Source organism: Phyllobates terribilis, unplaced genomic scaffold (assembly GCF_046119375.1).
Source record: "Phyllobates terribilis strain yellow unplaced genomic scaffold, ASM4611937v1 Scaffold_2__4_contigs__length_985480577, whole genome shotgun sequence".
In the NCBI taxonomy this organism is placed as follows: Eukaryota; Metazoa; Chordata; class Amphibia; order Anura; family Dendrobatidae; genus Phyllobates; species Phyllobates terribilis.
Genome location: NW_027362762.1, coordinates 316,393,142 through 316,415,397, shown reverse-complemented (window position 1 = coordinate 316,415,397; position 22,256 = coordinate 316,393,142). Strand labels below are relative to the sequence as shown.

General features: G+C 38.7%; 1 protein-coding gene across 1 annotated transcript in view; it reads left to right on the top strand.

Annotated features, from left to right (window-relative positions):
* COL4A1 (collagen type IV alpha 1 chain) overlaps nucleotides 1-22,256 on the top strand; it is a 218,498-nt gene that overhangs the window by 92,321 nt on the left and 103,921 nt on the right. Inside the window, exons 2-9 of the mRNA XM_073664356.1 lie at nucleotides 2,823-2,879; nucleotides 16,240-16,329; nucleotides 16,412-16,456; nucleotides 17,967-18,011; nucleotides 18,098-18,160; nucleotides 18,260-18,313; nucleotides 19,979-20,005; nucleotides 22,160-22,240. Of these exons, the coding sequence (XP_073520457.1) occupies nucleotides 2,823-2,879; nucleotides 16,240-16,329; nucleotides 16,412-16,456; nucleotides 17,967-18,011; nucleotides 18,098-18,160; nucleotides 18,260-18,313; nucleotides 19,979-20,005; nucleotides 22,160-22,240 (462 nt within the window). The remainder of the gene's footprint in view (nucleotides 1-2,822; nucleotides 2,880-16,239; nucleotides 16,330-16,411; nucleotides 16,457-17,966; nucleotides 18,012-18,097; nucleotides 18,161-18,259; nucleotides 18,314-19,978; nucleotides 20,006-22,159; nucleotides 22,241-22,256) is intronic.

The window sequence follows — 22,256 nt, the reverse complement described above, 5'->3', positions numbered from 1 at the left end:
TTAAATCCAGTAATCTTACTAATAACAAGTGTCACTAGTGGTTACTGAAGTGAAGATGACGTCACTGCTAAGAGTTGTGCAGAAATCCATGTTTTTGCTGCAGAAACAACCCCATTGGGCAGCACAGCACAGGGCTCAGTGGTTAGCACTGTTGCTTTGCAGCGCTGGGGTCCTGGGTTCAGATCCCACCAAGGACAACATCTGCAAGGAGTTTGTATGTTCTCCCCGTTTTGCATGGGTTTCCTCCCACACTCCAAAGACATACTGATAGGGAATGTAGATTGTGAGCCCCAATGGGGACAGTGTCCATAATGTCTGTGAAGCGCTGTGGAATTAATGGTGCTTCATAAGTGACTAAAATAAATAAATAAATTGGAGTGAATGTAAAAAAACATAAGTCCTGTAAATTTCTTGAACAATGGAAGCCTAGTTTGTGATTGACTTATACTGCTGCATGTACTTTGTATATCGGTACTGTAGGCCATTGACATATAGTTTTTAAATGAAGCTTCGTGTCCTGCATCTAATATTACGCACCCGTAAGCATATTTCTGGACGCCTTTTCTTTTCATTTATGTTACAAGATTTTTCTCATTTTATCTTTTTACAGCTGAGACGGGAGTAACCTCATCCAAACTCCGAGCTCTGGCAATGGGGCTAGACTGTCTCTGTAACTACCATAGAAATGAATTGGAGTTCTGGAAACAGCGCGGCACAGTGATCCATACTTTTATGCAACTCCCCAGTTTTGTAAACAGCATATCTGTTTCTATGAAAGTTACAGAAACAGTATAGCTCAGCCATGTTCCCCTGTGGTTATCATCTGGATGGAGGTTTTCCCATATAACACATGAAAGACTGAGATGGGAGTAACCCTTTAATAGGGTTGTCCATAACGCGGACAACCCCTTCTCAATTGCTATATTGCCCTTTATAAAATAAAAACAGCCTAAACTCCATTGCCGACGCCATTCCAGCGGTGATGGCATTGGCAGTACTGGGGCTTGCGTGATGTTGTTATCTCACCCGAGCAGCAGCCACTTCACTCTCAATTCTTTCGGACTAAATTGACACTCGGAAGAAGTGAGAGTTGCTGCTGCTCTCTGATTCCCTTTGGATGTCATTTATGTACGAAGGTACTGAGAGTGAAGTGGCTGCTGACTGTCTGCAGGGCTGTCCGGTCGATGGAATGGCATCAGCACTGGAGGTGAGTATAAGCTGTTACTATTTTATAAGGAGGAATACAGCAATTGAGAAGGGGTTGACCACTACGTGGTTTCCTGGCCTATCAATACAGATCGAACTGTTATGGTACTAGTCTGTATTGTACTGGTATTGTACTAGTTTTCCTATACAATAATGTAAAGTAAAATATATTGTGTAACAAATATTTATAATTAAATTATAATCAATTCTCATACTTTTCACTGACGAGGGGCAATACCCTGAAACACCGTGTCTGCAAATTGAGATTCTGGTTTGGCTTTTATCCCAAGTCATATTACAAGACTCGTTAAGGGGTCAATAGTGACTTGTAGGATTGCTACTTCCAATAGGTGGTGCTATAGAGTTCAAATCCTCTTCCTCTCTGAAGAGGCAATTTGCATATTAGATTTCCCAGAGGAGCATTGCACGGTGAATAAGCCTCCTTACAATGGCATGCCAGAGCCGGTATTTCACTTTCCACAAGGAGAAACGTAACCCCTTAGACCTCAATCTCCTCACAGGGATTCTAAGCTGGGAAATTAGGCATTCAGCTAGGATGGCAGCCAAGCTTATAATAAATTTCATATCAGAATTTCATAGTGAAGAGGCTACTAGACATTCCTGAGATAAGCAGAGCCGTACATCCACAGCTCCTTATTTGGTTGAGCTGCTGCCAGGTTAAAGTCATTATAATATTCACCACATCAAAGCACCAAGGGAGTCCTAATCCGATATTTAAAAAAAAAAGTGAATAATCTGAAAAAGCTTGCAAAAACTGCATTGAGAGATAATAGGAAAAATATGTTCTGATGGCGGACACATTCATCAGCCACAGTTCATACAGATAGGAGTTCGTTCTGAGCGTAGCATATATCAGCTGCTATCAATGGCTGCTGGGGCTACTGCTTAGATAAGGAATGTGCACAATATTGCGTCATGAGATGTTTCCAGCAAAGCAAAATATTTGGAAGGACTTAGGATTTGTATTAAATGAGTTGTAAAATGTTTTTTATAAATGGAATGAAACTTGTTAGTGGAGTTATGTTCATTGCTCCCATATTCCTGTGTGCCAGCCATCAGTCAGCTGAATTATGGCGCTGTAATGGAAACAGTTGGAGACCACTGATCTCATCAGACCCTCTCTGCATTCCACTGAATAGATAACGCCATTGCACAACCACATTTATCATTTTTTGCCATTTTTTACAACACTCCACTGCGGTATTTTCTATATCGGATTCCTAAACTGTGTATTTTTTTTGCTTATATTTCATATATAACAGATAAGTGTAGGTTAAACATTGAAGTCTGTCCTGAAGGATTGCTGAAAATTTCACACTCTCCTACTACAAAATCTGTAATAAAGCTCCCAACCCACAATCTGCCATCTAAAATACTGGGGTCATCTTTGGGCTCCATTGGGAACCAGGTCCAAATACGACTGCTCTTTTGTTCTTTCTGTTAACATTTTATTTATTGGACTTGAATAATTCAATATTCTGCTATTAAGTTCATGTTTTTATTAAACAGCCTATGCACAGTATTGAGTTGCAGTTATTATTGACTGATAATTCATTCCTAAATTAGTAACACAAATATTCTCATTTTATTTTCAGGCATGTAACGGGTGTGGAACTAGCAAATGTGACTGTAGCGGAGTAAAAGGAGAAAAGGTGAGTGCATTTGAATGCTGTACTTCTTATACCTCCTGACAAACATCTGATATATCACCAAGGCACACAATTCCATTACAGCAAGTAATATCTTATTACACTGATCCAACAGAGAGGGGGCTACTCTTAATTTGGAACTCTACAAGATGGGGTCCTGAATGATAAACACCCTTAACCGTAGGCCATGTTCACACATTCAGTATTTGGTCAGTATTTTACATCAGTATTTGTAAGCCAAAACCAGGAGTGGGTGATAGATACAGAAGCAGTGCACATGTTTCTATTATACTTTTCCTCTGATTGTTCCACTCCTGATAAATACTAATGTAAAATACTGACCAAATGCTGACCGTGTGAACATGGCCTTAAAGTGAACCCTTTAGTTCCCTTTTCCCCCTTAATATTACTTGTTCACTACTACCTGTTGTCTCCTACTGCTATCTAATTGTCAGCTACCATTCCTGCCATAGTATTAACACCTCTATGCGCTTTAAGTAAAAATCAGCTGAATCTGCTGATTCCAGTAGGACTGGCTCACCTTCTAATGTGTATCGGGAAGTAGGAATTTCAACAGCCGATCCTTTTATTTTCAGAAGAGATAAAGCACTGTCAGGAAATTCTGGCAGCGGCTTTCTCTTCTGAGTGGAAACACACGAATGCCCGGCTGAGCACTCGTGTGTGGAAGAGTCGGGAAATATAGCTGTCCACTAAATTTGGCTAACAGTTATCTCATGTGTGGTCAGTTTTAGTTAGATAACCCACTTGCTTGCTAACTTGGAAAAGCAGTTTAAGAAGACAGTGGTAAGAGTGCACATTTGTGGAGCGGCTAGTCCATGAAATGCATTACTGTATTTAACATTTAAAATGCAAAAGTTTGTCAGAAGAAAATATTTTAGTAAATCGGAGCAGCTGTACACTTTGAATACAATAAGTTACACAAAAAAGGTTAAAAGACATCTGTGGATTCAAGATTCTCCAATAGAGGGGTCTTCTTAGCTGTGTAGTAGTATAAATGCCCATTAGATATGCCCATGTCCATGCCCACTGGCCACACACAGTGCTGTTCATAATAATTATATCGGCAATGGCCATAGCAGAAAACAAGCAGGTACTTGGGGATAAACACACACACACACACACATATATATATGTATATATATATATATATATATATATATATATATAAATATATATAAATATATCTATTAAACAAGATGCCATGTGACAGTATAATCAATGATGCTATTAATTAATCTTTCTGAATATGGGGCTTGATTTTAGCTGGTAGATATCGTGGGTACTACCATGAATTGGACACTTTTGTTTCCTTATTAGTTAGGGCCATGGTTATTATTTCAGATCAGGCAAAGACAAGATTCATTCTTTGAAAGAAACTTCCATTGAACATTAATTGCATCATGAAATTGATTTAGAAATGCAAAATTCCCAAACTGTGGAATTCCATGTATGATAATGCAGAGGGATAATTCTGGCAGCTGGCTGGTTGAGATCATGCAATGAAATTTTCATCTCAGTCTTCCAGCTGTATTTTATCCCAGAAGACGTGAGATGTTCTGGCATCCCACTACACATTAATACCAGTCTGGACAGCTAATTTGTCATGGATTAATCTACTGGCCACAGTTTACAACCTCAGCTTCCATATTAAAACTATGACAGCATTGTCAACTGTGATTTTCAGCATAACGGCATAAAAAATCAATACCATGGAGTATACATCAATTTTATACAGCTGTCAGTAATGGTACGTTTAAATGCATATAATTGCATATGTCAGGCTTGCAAACCCTTAAAACAGGGTGAACCTAGCGTCATTTTGTTTTTTTACAATGTTGTTTAATACTTATTCTGAACAATACAATAAGCAAAACATAATTTACTAATTATATACTTGATAAAATCAAGGCCCCAAGGGTGTATCCACCAGTCATTTCATTGTTAGTAGCCTATTGTGTAATTGACCTATGAAGGGCACTAAAGGTTGCACACATTTGCTTCATCGTCTGCCGAGTCCTTTACAATTCACTTGGCACCTCATTTGCTATTTTATTGCTCATGAGAATGTCACAACACTCATTATTACATATATTGCTTTTCTTCCTCTATATTTTAGCCTTTAAAGGAAACCTGTGATCAGAAATAATAGTATGTATTAGTGCTAACCTGCAGGTAAATACAGTGGGGAAAATAAGTATTTGATACACTGCCGATTTTGCAAGTTTTCCCACCTGCAAAGAATGGAGAGGTCTGTAATTTTTATCGTAGGTACACTTCACCTGTGAGAGACCGAATCTTAAAAAAAAATCCAGAAAATCACATTGTATGATTTTTATGTAATGAATTTGCATTTTATTGCATAAAATAAGTATTTGATACAATAGAAAAACAGAACTTAAAAGGGTTGTCCAGTAGTTTTAAAAATATGGTGCCTGCACTGGGGGGATTCATAAGTCTGCAGTCATACAGAGTGACTGCAGACTTATCACTTTTGACCGGACAACCCCTTTAAGCATAGTTATTGTCTGATAAAAGATTCCTTTTAAAGGGGTCATTCACCTTTAGGTCAATCATCATTTGCTTAGGCTGAGTTGCATTTGCTCATTTCATATGTCTGTTCTGTTTTAAATATAGACAAATATAATTCATATGCAAGAGGGATCTGTTACATCCATTATGCAAACAGACACAGAAAGGCCCCATTCATTGGGAAAAAAATTCCAAGTGCAGTGAAATTGCAAAAAAAGTGCAATTGTAATAGTTTTTTTTTTTATTTACCATGTTCACTATATGGTAAAGCTGACCTGGTAATATGATTCCCCAGGCCAGCACAAGTACGCAGATGTCAGACATATATAGTTTATTTTTTTATTTTTGTCATAAAAAAAGTATTTGTATGAAAAAAAGTTTTGCCGTTTGTCGCCATTTTCCAAGACCCGTAGCATTTTCATTTTTCGAAATCTGGGGCTGGGTGAGGGCTTGTTTTTTGTGCCCTGAGCTGACGTTTTTATTGATACTATTTTGGGGTAGATGCTATGGTGTGATCACCTCTTATTGCATTTTATTGCAGTGTTGCAACGACCAAAAAACATAATTCTGGTGTTTCAATTTTTTCCCATGTTACACCGTTTACTGATCTGATTAATTTACTTTATATTTTGATAGATCGGAGATTTCTGAATCTAGCGATACCAAATATGTGTATTTTTTTTAATTGTTTTATTTTCAATGGGACAAAAAAAGGGTGATTTGAACTTTGTGTTTTCTTTATTTTTTTCATATTTTTAAAACCATTTCATCCCTTTTTACTTTTTTTAATAGTCCCATTAGGAGACTTGAAACAGCAATCATCCATAGGACTGCTATGTATAGCAAAAATCACAATCTCCTATGAAAGCAGGCCACAAGTTTTGTAATACCACTGGAGACCAGCAGGTGGCGGTATAAGGGTTGGAAAGAGAATGTATTGGAGGATGTTTGATCAACACTCTCTATAGTCTGGTCACTATGGTGACCAGAGGTTGTTGGCAGTTGGCAGTGGGCAGCTGAAGAGAGTGAAGCCCGACTAGAGGTCAGTAGTTAGGTATAAAGGCTGGTAGGATTGAGTACCTTGCCAGACAGTCATTTCAGAGCCCATCGCAGCAAGGCCAAACCTTTTGCCTGGCTTGATTACAAAGTCGATGAGCTGTCAATCAAGCAGAAGAAGTTGGTGTTAGATGTGGAATAAAGCCGGGGATACAGAGTTTTGGGCAATGCTTCAATAGATTTCCTTCTATTTCCAAAGACCTAAATGGCCATTAGTGATGAGCGAGTGTGCTCGTTTAACCGTTTCACCAAACACGCTCAGGTGCTTACTGAGTATCTTCGGCGTGCTCGTATATTATGTTTGAGTCCCTGCGTCTGCCTGATTTACAGCTGTAAGACATCCTCAACACATGTGAGAATTCCCTAACAAAAAGGCAATCCCTGCATGTGTTCAGGATGTCTAACAGCTGTAAATCATGCAGACGCAGGGACTCGAACATAATATACGAGCACGCCGAAGATGCTCGGTAAGCACCCGAGTGTGCGCGGTGAAACGGTTAAACGAGCATGCTCGCTCATCACTAATGACCATATAAGAATTTTGGGGTGCTGCATCGCTCTAACAGATTCTTTTTAGTAGGAGGTCAATAAACATATCCTACTAAGTAGGGCATATGAACCGCACAGGATATCATCTAGAAGACAGAGCACAAAGCCACTTTAAGGAGGAGGTCATCTTCCTGTAGGACCCAGCTCTTTAATTTCTGTGTGCATCCTAATGGTTTAATTGAGGACAGCTCAACACAGTCAATGTCAGCGAGTCAGTTTTTGGCTCATGACTTGTCCGAACCAGGCAACACCTTTAAAAACTTGTTAATCTGCTTGAAGAAATATCTACCAGAAAGATATGAGAACAGGATGCACACATAATGAGAGGCATCATTAACACAATACATCAGCAGTAAGGTGACATGTAAGCACTTTGGCCATATTGCGCCCACTATGTGTCTTTTGGCAACCTGTATTCTGTGAATGGAGAAAGCCGAGATGCCGTGGCATTACCAGCCAGCACGTTGAAAATACTTTACTGTAAAAAAGACAGACTACAAACCTGTACATTGCTATGCCTGCTCTCAGCAAGAAGTGGACACAACTGTATCAAATCCAGGCAATGATCTGTGAGCTAAATATATGAGCAGCAGGAATCTCACTGATATGTTCTACAATGCCTCATCCGGCAGCTGCATTTTCATCAGAGGCCAGGAAGGATATGCACCAGTTTGCTGCCCCGCATATAAACAAATGTGTTATTATTCAATGACATTTGGAAAATGTTGATAAATTAAAATGGAAATGGTGGAATTTATCATCCTCCACCACAGTTTTCTGGTGTAAAAAATCATGTGGCATATTTGCACAATAATTTTCAACTTTTTGAAAAAGTCTTATGACTACCATAAATTTTCTTTTCTGGTGCATGGACTGCCCAAAGAGGCAAGTGCATATCACTCCAGCGGGCTATAGATTTAAATAGATGTAAATCGCCAGTTTTGAAAGATTTAATTCTTGCAGTTATTATGTTTTATTTCCAGAAAACTGGAATAAAAGACTCACATTTTGATTGTATATTTTGAATAGAATATTACAAAAAGATACAATTTTTTTCATTTTTCAGGCAGGAATTACCCTTATTTCCGTCATTTACTTTACAATTCTGTTATGGCGGTGGACAATTAAAGCTATTATCCAGATGCATAAGTTATTTAAAGCAGGAACAAGAAGTGATATATTTTTCGGGAGCTTTGTCCTTACCGTTCAGTGAGTCAGTGGAGCATACACAATGTCCCATAAAACTGAGGAAATTACAAAAACATGTGGCAGCTAATCATTCTAGCAGAACTGATATGTGTATTGTGTCACTTCAGGATATATCCTCTTTCCGTATCCCTCTTGTGTTATAGGTAAACAGTACATTATAGAGATAGATGAAACCACAGAATGACGTCTGATGATACTTAGATATAGATAGTCATGTTTAAAGGAATTTTCCAGGCTGAAAAAAAGTCTGCAGTCACTATGTGTGGCTGCAAATTGATGATTTGTGCAAATGCGCACATTGTTATTGTTTCTCTGTATTCCCCATGTGAGTGGCAGACATGTGACTGCGACTATGCGATTTTCATACTTGTAGTTAAATAATGACAAGACTATTCTGACTCCATAGCTAGGCTGCAAGTGTAGGGCGCATGAGACATCATTTCTAGGCTGCCACAGTATAAACCCAGAACTCACACGGAGATATATCATCAGATAGCTTGAACTCGACTGTAGAAGGCATGTATGAAGATTGCAGAAGAAGGTTCATTTTCCAGCTGAATTCTTGTACACAGGTAAAAAAGACTTTTCAGAGCCAGGACTGCAAATACATGAGCTTCTAAAATGGCTGATAGTCAGAGAATGAGGAAGAAGGGAGGGGTTACTGACATCAGAGCTACATCAGAGAGGGACAGGGAGAGAGGAAGGACAAATTTTTAAAGAGGGCAAACCTTATTTCATAGCAACAAAACAGCACAATATAAGAACTCAATAATACAATACTGCCTGTATGATTTCCAAGTCATGGGACTTGACAAGATTTATCTGGCTTCATTCAATAGAAGAGAATTGCAAGATGCAGAAGAGAAATCTAGTCGGCATGTGACTGCAACTATGTATACTTGCAATCACCCAACCGCTCACTCGCATGGGGAATACAGGGGAATCATGACAGAGTGTGCGTTGCACACTGCCACAATTCGTCAGTCTGCAATTGCATAAAGTTACTGCAGACTTTTCTTCTCAGCCCAGGAAATCCTATTAATATCAATACTCATATAAATATGATGTAATATACAACCCCAATTCTAAAAAAAAGTTGGGACACTTTGTAATATGTGAAGAAATTAGAATTGAAAAAATGCAATACAAAATATAGTGATGTATTCATTAATTATTTCATGAGTAAATCAAGCAACAGTAATGCAACGGCATATATATTTAGATTCCACTCGTTATGGTTAAGTAAATCCTTCATTAGAAGTAGCTGTGCAGGGCTCCATGGAGATGTTAGCAGAGGCAAAGCTGTATGCAGCAAAATCACACTTGTGATGTTTCGGGGTTCCCCTTTCTCAAGCATGCAATTCTCTTCTAGAGATAATTTGTCCGCAACAGAACATAGGACACATATCGGAAGCTGAAAGTTAGACATTTTTCCATTTCACTTAACTCATTTAGAAATTGACAGCAGCAACACATCTAAAAAAAAGTCTGTCGACTGTAGAAAAAGAGCATGTTAGAGAGGCAGAGTCTCTCAGAAGAAAAGATGGTTAGAGGTTCACCAACCTGTGAACAATTTCTGAAAAATGTTCCACATTAAATTGTAAAGGCTTAAAAGAAGTTGTCCACTACTTGTACATTGATGCCCTATCCGTAGGATAGGGCATCATTGTATGATCGGCCGGGGTCCCGCACGCGGCACCCCTGCCGATCAGCTGTTATCGGTGCCGGCGGGCGCTGGCAGAAAGTGCTCACCTGCAGGGCTCCGCCGTCAAGTGGTAGTGGCCGGCGCTTGTTACTGCACATCCGCCTCCCATTCAATTGAATGAGAAGCGGATCTGCAGTACACCACGGCGGCCACTACTACTTGACAGCGAAGCCCCGCAGGTGAGCACTTCCGGCCGGCGACCGCTGCCGCCGGCAGTGATAACAGCTGATCGGCGGGGGTGCTGCGTGCGGGACCCCGGCTGATCATACATTGATGCCCTAACCTATGGATAGGGCATCAATGTAAAAGTAGTGGACAACCTCTTTGATAACCCACCATCTACAGTACATAATATCATCAAAGATTCTGGAGAAATCTAGGTGCACACAGGAGGAGGCCAAAGGTCAATATTGGAAGCTTGTGATGGACAGGCTTTCTGTGCCGCTGCATTAAAAATAGCCATGATTTGTCATGAAAATCGCTGAATGGGGTCAGGAATACTTCTAGAAATCATTGTCAACACAATATGTATATCAACACAATCTAGTAACACCGCCATCTTCTCTCTAAAGTTAATTTGAAAGGGACTGAGACAAAATGGAAAACTTCTGTAGTCAGATTAATCAAAATTTTAATTTTTGTATGGAAACCACGGACTTTGTAACCTGAGGGCTCAGGAGGAGAGGGACCATCCAGTTCTTATTGATGCACAGTTCAGAAACCAGTTTCTTCAATGGTATGAGCTTTCATTAGTGCCTATAGCATGGGCAGCTTACACATCTTGAAAGGCATTATCAGTGCTGAGCATACAGGTTTTATAGCAACAAATGCTCTCATTATGACAACACCTATATTAGGGAAGACCTTGCATATTCTAGAAAGACAATGCTAAACCACATTCTGCATCCATCACAACAGTATGGCTTTGCAGAAGAAGAGTTCAGATGATGCACTGGCCGCCTGCAGTACAGACCATTCACCAAGAGAAAACATTTGGCGTATTATGAAATGATAAATCCAGCAAAGAAGATCCAGGACTGTAAAGCAGATAGAATCTGACGAGAATGGAACTACATTCCTCTCCCAAAACTCCAGCACTTGGTCTCCTCACTTCCCAGACTTTAGAGACTGTTATAAAAACAAGAGGGGACGCTACAGAATGGTAGTTGTGGGCATTGTCTCTACTTATTTGAGATGTGTTGCTGCCTTCGGTTTCTAAATAAGTTAATTTTTTAAGTGTCTAACTTTCAACTTCTGATCTGCGTTCAATGTTCTAGATTTCCAAATCATTGCAATCTTGGTTTCTTTACATTTTCCACAGTGTCACAACTTTTTTGCAATTGGAGTTATAGATGTAGCCAAGAACCTTCTGTCGTTAACATCTTTTCCCCTCTAAAACTGTGACAAAGTCATGTGACAATCACATATTTATGTATAACACTTAAAGGGAATCCATCACCAGGTTTTTGCTACCTAATCTGAGAGCAGCATATTGTAAAGACAGAGACCCTGATTCCAGCAATGTGTCACTTACTAGACTGCTTAAACGGGTATTCCCATCTCCAAGATCGAATCCCAATATGTAGTAGGCGTAATAATAATAATAGCAAATACCTCCAATTAGAAATTTAGTATAGTTTTTCTAATTCACTATGTCTCTTTCCTCATGTGCAGGCATTGCAGGACCTTAGGCATCTATGGTTATCACCACTAGCAACTAGCTAACAGTCACTATGTCAGTGGTCATGACCATGGATACTGCAATGCCTGCACATGTTCACCTACAACATATTGAGATAGGATCTTGGAGATGGGAATACCCCTCTAACGTAGTTTATTTTATAAATCACTGTTTTATTGGCAGGAGATTATCAGTAGGCTACTACTTGGACTGCTGCCAGGTAGTCCAACCAGGCTCCCACTGCTTCTTGGCTGCTTTCTGCCTATGCACAGTGTACACTGAAGTCTGCCAATCAGTGGTGTGGGCGGGGTTATACAGAGCTCAGCATTCAGAGAACTGGTAAATCTACAGGAGATAAAACAGTTTTTAATCAAGTCTTCAGCAGGCACTAAGCTAAATGATACGTCCATGGAATCAGGGTCTCTGCCCCTCCATCATGCCGCTCTAAAATGGGGTAGCAAAAACTTGGTGACATATTCCCGTTAAGAAAATAAAAAAAAGTTGTGAACCAAATGTTTGAGTGTGGTCCATGTTTTTTAAAATGAGTATGAAAATAGTCTCTTCAGAAAGGAAGAAGACAGGAACTCTACTGCCACATATTGACATTAGAAATCCTCAAAGGTAAAATCAGCCTTTTAAAGGGCCTTGCCACGTGATTTAGGGTGAGAAGCAAAACCAGAAACTCCTTTTGCAGAACATGGTTTTTGCGACTCATCAGTGCAAAGCTAGAGTACTGATTTGGCTGGGTGAGAGGCCTCTGATAGGAGGTTTCAGGGGTAAAGATTCTCCTGGAGGAGAGTGCCAAGTCAGTGTTAGGAGACTGATAGGTCATACAGTGATCTCCTGGGAAATGAAATATGTAAATAGCCTCTTCAGAGAGGAAGAGAACTGGAACTGTAGTGCTACCTATTAAAAGGAAATCACATAGACGATGTCTCCTATCTATAAGACAATACTCATTTCTTATGAGACTTCTGTAGTGTGGAGACAGCATAGGCTATTTGTATCCCCCTTAATGTTGATCCATTTGGGTTTTTTTCCCCAGAGAATATACAGTACAGACCAAAAGTTTGGACACACCTTCTCATTTAAAGATTTTTCTGTATTTTCATGACTTTGAAAATTGTACATTCACACTGACGGCATCAAAACTATGAATTAACACGTGGAATTATATACTTAACAAAAAAGTGTGAAACAACTGAAAATATGTCTTATATTCTAGGTTCTTCAAAGTAGCCACCTTTTGCTTTGATGACTGCTTTGCACACTCTTGGCATTCTCTTGATGAGCTTCAAGAGGTAGTCACCTGAAATGGTCTTCCAACAATCTTGAAGGAGTTCCCAGAGATGCTTAGCACTTGTTGGCCCTTTTGCCTTCACTCTGCAGTCCAGCTCACCCCAAACCATCTCGATTGGGTTCAGGTCTGGTGACTGTGGAGGCCAGGTCATCTGGCGTAGCACCCCATCACTCTCTTTCTTGGTCAAATAGCCCTTGCACAGCCTGGAGGTGTGTTTAGGGTCATTGTCCTGTTGAAAAATAAATGATGGTCCAACTAAACGCAAACCGGATGGAATAGCATGCCGCTGCAAGATGCTGTGGTAGCCATGCTGGTTCAGTATGCCTTCAATTTTGAATAAATCCCCAACAGTGTCACCAGCAAAGCACCCCCACACCATCACACCTCCTCTTCCATGCTTCACGGTGGGAATCAGGCATGTAGAGTCCATCCGTTCACCTTTTCCGCGTCGCACAAAGACACGGTGGTTGGAACCAAAGATCTCAAATTTGGACTCATCAGACCAAAGCACAGATTTCCACTGGTCTAATGTCCATTTCTTGTGTTCTTTAGCCCAAACAAGTCTCTTCTGCTTGTTGCCTCTCCTTAGCAGTGGTTTCCTAGCAGCTATTTTACCATGAAGGCCTGCTGCACAAAATCTCCTCTTAACAGTTGTTGAAGAGATGTGACTGCTGCTAGAACTCTGTGCGGCGTTGACCTGGTCTCTAATCTGAGCTGCTGTTAACCTGCGATTTCTGAGGCTGGTGACTTGGATAAACTTATCCTCAGAAGCAGAGGTGACTCTTGGTCTTCCTTTCCTGGGGCGGTCCTCATGTGAGCCAGTTTCTTTGTAGCGCTTGATGGTTTTTGCAACTGCACTTGGGGACACTTTCAAAGTTTGCCCAATTTTTCGGACTGACTAACCTTCATTTCTTAAAGTAATAATGGCCACTCGTTTTTCTTTACTTAGCTTCTTTTTTCTTGCCATAATACAAATTCTAACAGGCTATTCAGTAGGACTATCAGCTGTGTATCCACCAGACTTCTGCACAACACAACTGATGGTGCCAACCCCATTTATAAGGCAAGAAATCCCACTTATTAAACCTGACAGGGCACACCTGTGAAGTGAAAACCATTTTAGGTGACTACCTCTTGAAGCTCATCAAGAGAATGCCAAGAGTGTGCAAAGCAGTCATCAAAGCAAAAGGTGGCTACTTTGAAGAACCTAGAATATAAGACATATTTTCAGTAGTTTCACACTTTTTTGTTAAGTATATAATTCCACATGTGTTAATTCATAGTTTTGATGTCTTCAGTGTGAATGTACAATTTTCAAAGTCATGAAAATACAGAAAAATCTTTAAATGAGAAGGTGTGTCCAAACTTTTGGTCTGTACTGTATATATATATATATTCTTTTCTGATTCCACGCAAGAAATACCAGTGTATTTAATAGTAGGCATGCAGAGGAACAACAAGGCTACTTAGTAGTATTTTTGAGCTGGATTACTGCTCTGGGCAACTCATAGGTTGTATTGTGCCCTAATCCAGCCATGTGCATGTGGCCGTATGATTGAGGAGAATTTAGTAAAACATAGAGTTAGGTTTAATGATTGGAATACCTTACAGTACTTTCATCAGGTAAATGCATTTGAATAGAGATAAAGCTATAAAAGCAGGCAATGAATTATTACAGTGCAGAAGGAATCTTTTTTGCACATGTTACATTTATTTAACAAACCAATGCCTTTCCCCCATAAAACGTACTCATCTTCTCTCCAAATGACACCTCACCTCTTGTGCACTAGACCCTATCCCATCTAATCTCTTCACCAACCTTATCACAGCCCTAACCCATATTTTCAATTTATCATCAAAGGGGTATTCTCATCTCCCAGATGCTATCCCAATATGTTGTAAGTATAATAGTAATAATATTAGCAAATATCTCCAATTAGAAATGTAATATATTTCCCCTGATAAGCTATGTCACTTACCCAGTGTGCCGGCATTGGAGTAGCTTAGGTATCCATGGTTACGACCACTAGCAACTAACTGTCACTACAAGAGTGGTCGTAACCATGGATATCTAAGCTACTGTAATGCCCTATACATGAGGGTAGGCGACATAGGTTATCAGGAGAACAATACTACATTGCTAATTGGAGGTATTTGCTAATATTATTATTTTTACACCTACTACATATTGGGAGAGGATCTTGGAGATAAGAATACCCCTTTAACCTGTAGTGTCTTTCCTTCTGCTTTCAAACACGTAACAATCCTGAAGAGGCCATCTCTTGACCCAACCTGTACTTCCAGCTATTGCCCCTTATTGCTAGTCCCTTTCGCTTCAAAACGCCTTGAGCAGCTTGTCCACATTGAAATTTTCTCCCACCTCTCGTCCAACACATTCTTCGACAACCTACAATCCGGCTTCTGTCCCTACACCTCCACTGAAACGACCCTAACCGAAGTTACATGCAACTTACTAACTTCCCAAGCTAGAAGACAATATTACATGCATCTTCTCCTATACCTGTGATGGCAGGGTCCTCTCCCCCTCTATACCGGTCTGTCATCTTTAGTTTGTTCACTGAAATTTATGGATGTTTTTGTAGGTGAACCCTCTTCACATACATCACAATAGAATCAATGGTGCTTTAAAAATAAATAATAATAATAATACTATTGTCACACTAACTGTAGTTTGACTATTTAAACATTCCCTTTTCTGTTAATAGATGCACCAAATATTATATGGTATATCTCATTAATAATGTGAAATCTGCTAAAGGCATTGGTTATCTTGTGGTAATGATACCTTTATTATTTATTTTATGCTTTAATCTGATGCCAATAGAATGAATCAAATATTTCAGAATAATAAGTTCAGCCAATAGTTCTACAACTAAGAGCTTGGTGTGTATGTGGAAAGGCACAAGCAGTCCTAAATGGCTACCTATGAGGCCCTCTAGTGATTTCCATGTATTGTCTACCCTCTAGTGGCCAAAATACAGAATTGTGATGATCATTCTTCAACTTACTTTTAGCTTACGGTTGATTTAGAGCCTCCGTTATACTCAGTGCTTCAGCTTTTATCATTTATAATAAAGAGTAAATCATTTCCGTTTTACGTATACAGTCACCCAACTGTGATATTACTGCTGGAAATATTCCTTTTCGTCATCAGCAGTGCGTAAAACACGTTCTTTTTAGGACTTGGTAAAGCATACACGCCACAATTGTACAAGTAAGCCAGCTACTAAACAACTCTATGCCGTTTGTACCATTTGTAACTTCATACCATATTCCTGTTCTCTTTTGCAAGGGTGAACGAGGATTTCCTGGTCTACATGGCGTTATTGGGTTTCCTGGCCTTCAAGGACCAGAAGGACCTCCTGGACCATTTGGACAGAAAGTGAGTGAAATATGTGGTGATCCTATTCAATTTATTTCACCATCTATACAAGTGCAACATATCTAATATTCTACTATTACAGGGTGACACGGGTGAACCAGGACTTCCAGGTACCAAAGGAAATAGAGTAAGTTCATAAACCTAATAAATATACCTACTACAAACTATTACATCTAGTATATATCATTTGTTCAACTATAATGTAACTTGGGCCATAGGTTATTCTTTATGCAGCATATAAAACCTAAATCCTACAAAAAAAACCTGTAAGACAATCAAATAACGTGCTTTATAAAAAAAGATATTTAACTCTTTATTGACAAAATTGCACTCAGAACTTATTAAAATGAGGTAGGAAACACAAAACTGTAGAGTTTTGTACATGATACCTACATGATGCATGATAGAGTACATGATACCATAGAGTGACACACTGTCACATATCACAGTAAGATTAGGAATAGTGATGATATACTAGTCAGGGAAAAGCAGAAACTAGCAATAGCAATATGATGATGCAGTGGACATGGCTATGTGACAGAAGGAGTCAGATGCATGCGAATCAGTATAACGCTATAATATGGGTGTCCATATACTGTACATACCAACTATGGTCTATTCCTGAAGAGATGGCGCCTCCACAACCCACATTTCCCCACCATTCAGATGTCCACTGTAATCATGTTTGACATTCACTCAATACTATCTCAAACTAAAACTTTGATTTACAGAAAACGTAGAAAATGAAACATTAATTTCAATTAAATAAATTCAATTTTTGCTGAATAATTTAAAAGAGATGCTGAGTGTCTGGATATTTGTGGTTTCTTACTGTTATTGTTATTTGTAATGGCATCCCCCACCTTTGAATGGCCACCTACAGTCTTCAGTGCCAGTAGTCACACATGCTCAGTGGCTTTATCCTCTATTACACAGTCGGCAGGCCAGCCAATAACCATCAGTGCTCTAGAAGTGGCAATTTTTTGTAAGTTATGGACACATTAGTCAGACTTTTGGGGGGAAATCACATAAACAACAAAGGTCACCATAACAAGCATGTATCAGCAGAATCTAGACTCAATCATTAATTAAATCATTTCAAGATCAAGCAACCAAACTAAATATAAAATATTGTCCAGTGGAAACAAGTTATCACCTATCCAGAATTGGACACTTATATCCTTGACGGGGCACTTTTATCCCTGTTAGAATGGAGTGTGCATGCTAAAACGCCACTCCATTCATTCTCTATGGGGCTGCTGGAAAGGATGAATCGGCAGTCAAGCAGGTACACTGCCACTCCATTCTAATGGGCACAAAAGTTCCCCGTTGTGCCGATTAATGCAGGTCTCAGCTGTCGGACTCTCACTGATCAGCTATCCAGTGGATAAGTGATAACTTATCTACACTGGACAAACCCTTTAAAGTGTGGGGCAATCCCTTTAAGACATTTTGTTGGCTAATGAATGGCTCTTTCATTCTATCTTACTCTCTCGACTTACCTCTCCCCCTCTGTCTCACTAATTCTGCTGAATATTACTATATTATTATTAAAATCAGTGTACAGTCTACAAGTGGTTTGCATTGTGAAGCAATTCAATCAGAAAGTCATTGTTTTTTCCTTTCATTCAATCCAGGGGCCTCCCGGATCTGCTGGATTTCCAGGAAACCCTGGCCTCCCTGTATGTATTGGCTTCATTCTGAATAAATACTTTATTGCATTTGAAAATAGTATTTTAATCTATTATAAAATCTTGTATTTCTGAAGGGCATACCTGGTCAAGATGGCCCTCCAGGCCCACCTGGCATTCCCGGCTGCAATGGTACAAAGGTAAATTATGCAACTTATTACTGATAATACATTTTTTCTAATTCAGATGGTGTTTTGTAATATTGTTAGATTAAGTAACAATTTATCCTTTCCTCATAGGGTGAAATTGGACCATTGGGGCCATCTGGGCTTCCGGGATTAATAGGTTATCCAGTAAGTACTACATATTTCTATGGTTTAAATACCATTTCATATTGATATACATTGTTGATGAAGCATAAATATGACGAGAATTGTAGTATCAAGAATGCAGAAGTGAGATGGTTCACTTTTACATTCATTAATGGTATAGACGATACTGGAAAGAATACATCCTAGGCCTACTGCAGGTTTATGCGAACCCTTGGGTGGCAGTCCCAATGGGCATCTCTTTGCTTTCGATTTTTTCTCCTCGCCTTCCAAGAGCTCTAACTTTATTTTTTGGCTGATAGAAGTGTATGCGGGCTTGATTTTGCAGTACTGGCTGTAGCTTTTATCACTACCATTTTAAAGTCTAAATGACTTTCTGATCTATTTTTATTTCATAAAATCAGAAATTCTGCTCTTTTTAGTTTTTTTTTTTTTACATTCACCGTATGGGGGTAGATATTATGACCTTTTATTAGTCTGGACAGTAATGCAGGTGGCGATACCAAATATTTTCTCTCCTTACTTTTTCAATTTAATTTACCTCCTAGTAAAGGAGGGAAATTTGATCATTTTTTTTTAAATATTTGTAATGTAATTTACATTTTTGATCAATTTCCTAGGGACACTTGAACCTGCGATGACTTGTACAATACACTGCAATACAGTAATATTGCAGGGTATTGTAAAATTATGGATATACTAGGTGTACAAACATGACACATTCAGTGAACCTCTGGCGGCAATGACAATATCATGAGCAACCCACAATTAGGTTGCAAGGGAATCATAAGGGATAGTCCCCCCCCATTTTCAATCTTTATATGCCATGATCGCAGCAGTTAGATGGAATGAGCATGTCTGCCATACATGGAAAGAATACAGTTCCCATAAACACCGCCTTCAGTTACAGTAACTGCATGGTACAGACTGCATGGTCACTTTATCCCCTTCCCAACATGTGACATACGTATATCATACATTGGGTGCTTTGTGTGAAGCGGGCTCGGTATGAGCCCGCACCATGGCTTACAGATGCCAGTTGTGCTACACAGCCTGCATCTGCCTGTAACAGCAGTGACTGGAGATTTCTATTTAACCATTTAAATGCCACTGTCATTCACTGATAACGGCCTTTAAATTGCCTCGGATTGCCACTGCATGTGTGCACCCATCAACCATTCCTGAACATTTGTGGGGTACCGATGAGTTGTCATAGCAGGTTAGGGCCTACTTAGATCCATGGCTTCCATCTTAATTCTTCTATGAAGCCAGCTTCGGGCAACATTTTGACTATATCCTGCAATATAAAAGTATTGCAGTAAATAGAAGAAACAATCAAACGAACATAGGTACAAGTTCCTAATGGGAGTGAGAAAAAAAAGTAAAAAATATAAAAAGTAGAAATAAAGCATAAAACAAAAATAAACATATTTGGTATTCCCGCGAACCGATTTATCAGAGTATAAAATTAATCAACCAGTACAGTAAACGGTGTAAAGTAGAAAAAAGAATGAAATGCCAAAATAGCATTTAATCCAGTTGCCTGAAATATAAAGTGTGAAATTTTTCTTTAAATATACATATATATATATATATATATATATATATATATATATATATATATATATTTTAATATTTCCCTTTTCACATGCTGTTGAAATCTTTAATTACCCTGTTTTGTTATTTTAGGGCCCTCCAGGTTTACCAGGAATTAAGGTATGTACTAATGCAGAAGTAAAGTAACTCATGTGAATTATTTGATGCTGTTTAACCTTTTTGATGGTGATAAAAATATATGGTGCGTGGTGGTGGTGTGTGGTGTACTCCATATCAGTGGGTGCTCAGGAGGGGTACCACCCCATATAATTCATAAAGAAGAGGACCACCCCTTTTGTAATCTTAGCGTAGGAATATGTTTAATAATGCAATCCAAACAAATATCATGATATTTCAATCCACTTTAGACCTTCATCAGACTGAAAGAATATATATAAATCTGTGTAAAAAAAGGACAATTTCAATGACATTTCAAAAATTAGGCAAAAATAGGCAATAGATGAGAGAAAGGGAAATTCAGTGGTGCTAGAAGGATCTGACCGGCAGGACTGCTGTGAATTGAAAGCAATACCGCGATTGCGCAGGGAGTAAAAATGCTAAAATAGTAGATAATTCGCGCTGAGCTGTCGGATGGAGTTAAAAATAGGGATAAAGCGAAAAATAGGAATTGAGATAAATATTTGAATAAAAAGAATTTTAGTTAAATAGAAATTAAAATATATAAAATGGCTTAAGGTCCGTTTTGAAGGAATGAGTAATCAGATAGTTGATCCAGCTAATTATGGAGAGGATTTGATTGAAGATGATAGGGAACTTTGGAGTCCTGTTGATAGGAGGAATCCACCCGAGATTGTCGAGGTGGTGGATTAGTTCTACAGTCATGTAGAACTAATCCACCACCTCGACAATCTCGGTTGGATTCCTCCTATCATATCATAATTAGCTGAATCAACTATCTGATTACTCATTCCTTCAAAACGGATCTTAAACCATTTTATATATTTTAATTTCTATTTAACTAAAATTCTTTTTATTCAAATATTTATCTCAATTCCTATTTTTCGCTTTACCCCTATTTTTAACTCCATCTGGCAGCTCAGTGTGAATTATCTACTATTTTAGTAAAAATAGGCAATACATCATGCAGCAAATACAAGTAAATAAATGAAATGAGACACAAAGTTACAGATATGGCTAGACTCATATAAAAAGAATACAAAAAATCAAAGTCAGAGCAGTGAGTTCAGTGTCTGTCATTACCTGTCTCACATAGCAGAAAGCCTATTCTAAGCTATTGTGTGAGTATTTTCTTTTTTCCCTTGTATGTTGCTGCCTGCTTATGATTGGTTAACCTCAGAGGAAGACGTACAGTTGAGTTTATCATAAATTATAACCTAAGCTTTACAAGCTAATATCTCCACAATGGAGAGGAGAAATTAAAATCTTTTTTTTTTCAGCTCTGTAGCCACTGTTCCATTATGTGGCCAATTTAACATGCTAAAACTGGCGAAAAATTCCCAATCATAGGAAAATAGCAGTCCCTTTCAAATAATGAAGACAGGAAAGGGGACGAGAAAAGTTGAGAGGTAGAAAATCTAGTTCTTCACAGTCGAAATAGGGAAATATTAACAACAATGATGATGTTATGTTCATTTTCATTGATCTTCTTTGTGCCAGAAGTTTTATCCTTGTCCTTAATTTAAGAAAGAGGGGGGACTTGTTGGATGTTTTCCTACTCCTCAGTCAATACCAGCTTAAGCTGATTTGAGGCCTTTTAGCAAAACCCTGCCCAATTAGTCTGTAGCTAACAATGATGAGAGCCAAATGGACATGAACTCCTTTCTTATTTCTTAGATTTCTGCAATTTCAGAGTTTTTTATTGAGCCTGTAGAAATTCTTTTAAGGAGTGTGCACATTGTCATACTATATTTTGTAATGAGCTAGATGAGTAGGAGAATTTTTAATGCCATAGATGAGTAGGAGACCTTTACTATATGCCTCCAGTTTTATGGGTAGACAGACAGTTTTTTTATTGTGTCTAATTCAACAAAAATGAAAAAAAAAAAAGGCTGTGGCTTATTTTGTCAGATGGCGAATTTATGGAGGAATTTTCCCCTGGAAATGCTACTTCTAAAGAGAGTACCTTTATAATGTACATAAGGCATACAGTGTTACATGTATAGCTGCAGATGGAGGTTACATATCTCTTTTCTAAAGAGATTCACTTACTCAATACGAATGAACTCTGAAAAGTTACACGTATACTGCAGTCATTTACATTCAGTTTATTCTAATATTTGTATCTTTTTCCAGGGAGATCCAGGAGATATTATTGGTATGCAGGGATTAATGATAAAAGGTGAAAAGGGTTTACCAGGGATCAATGGATTACCAGTAAGTTAAATGTAGA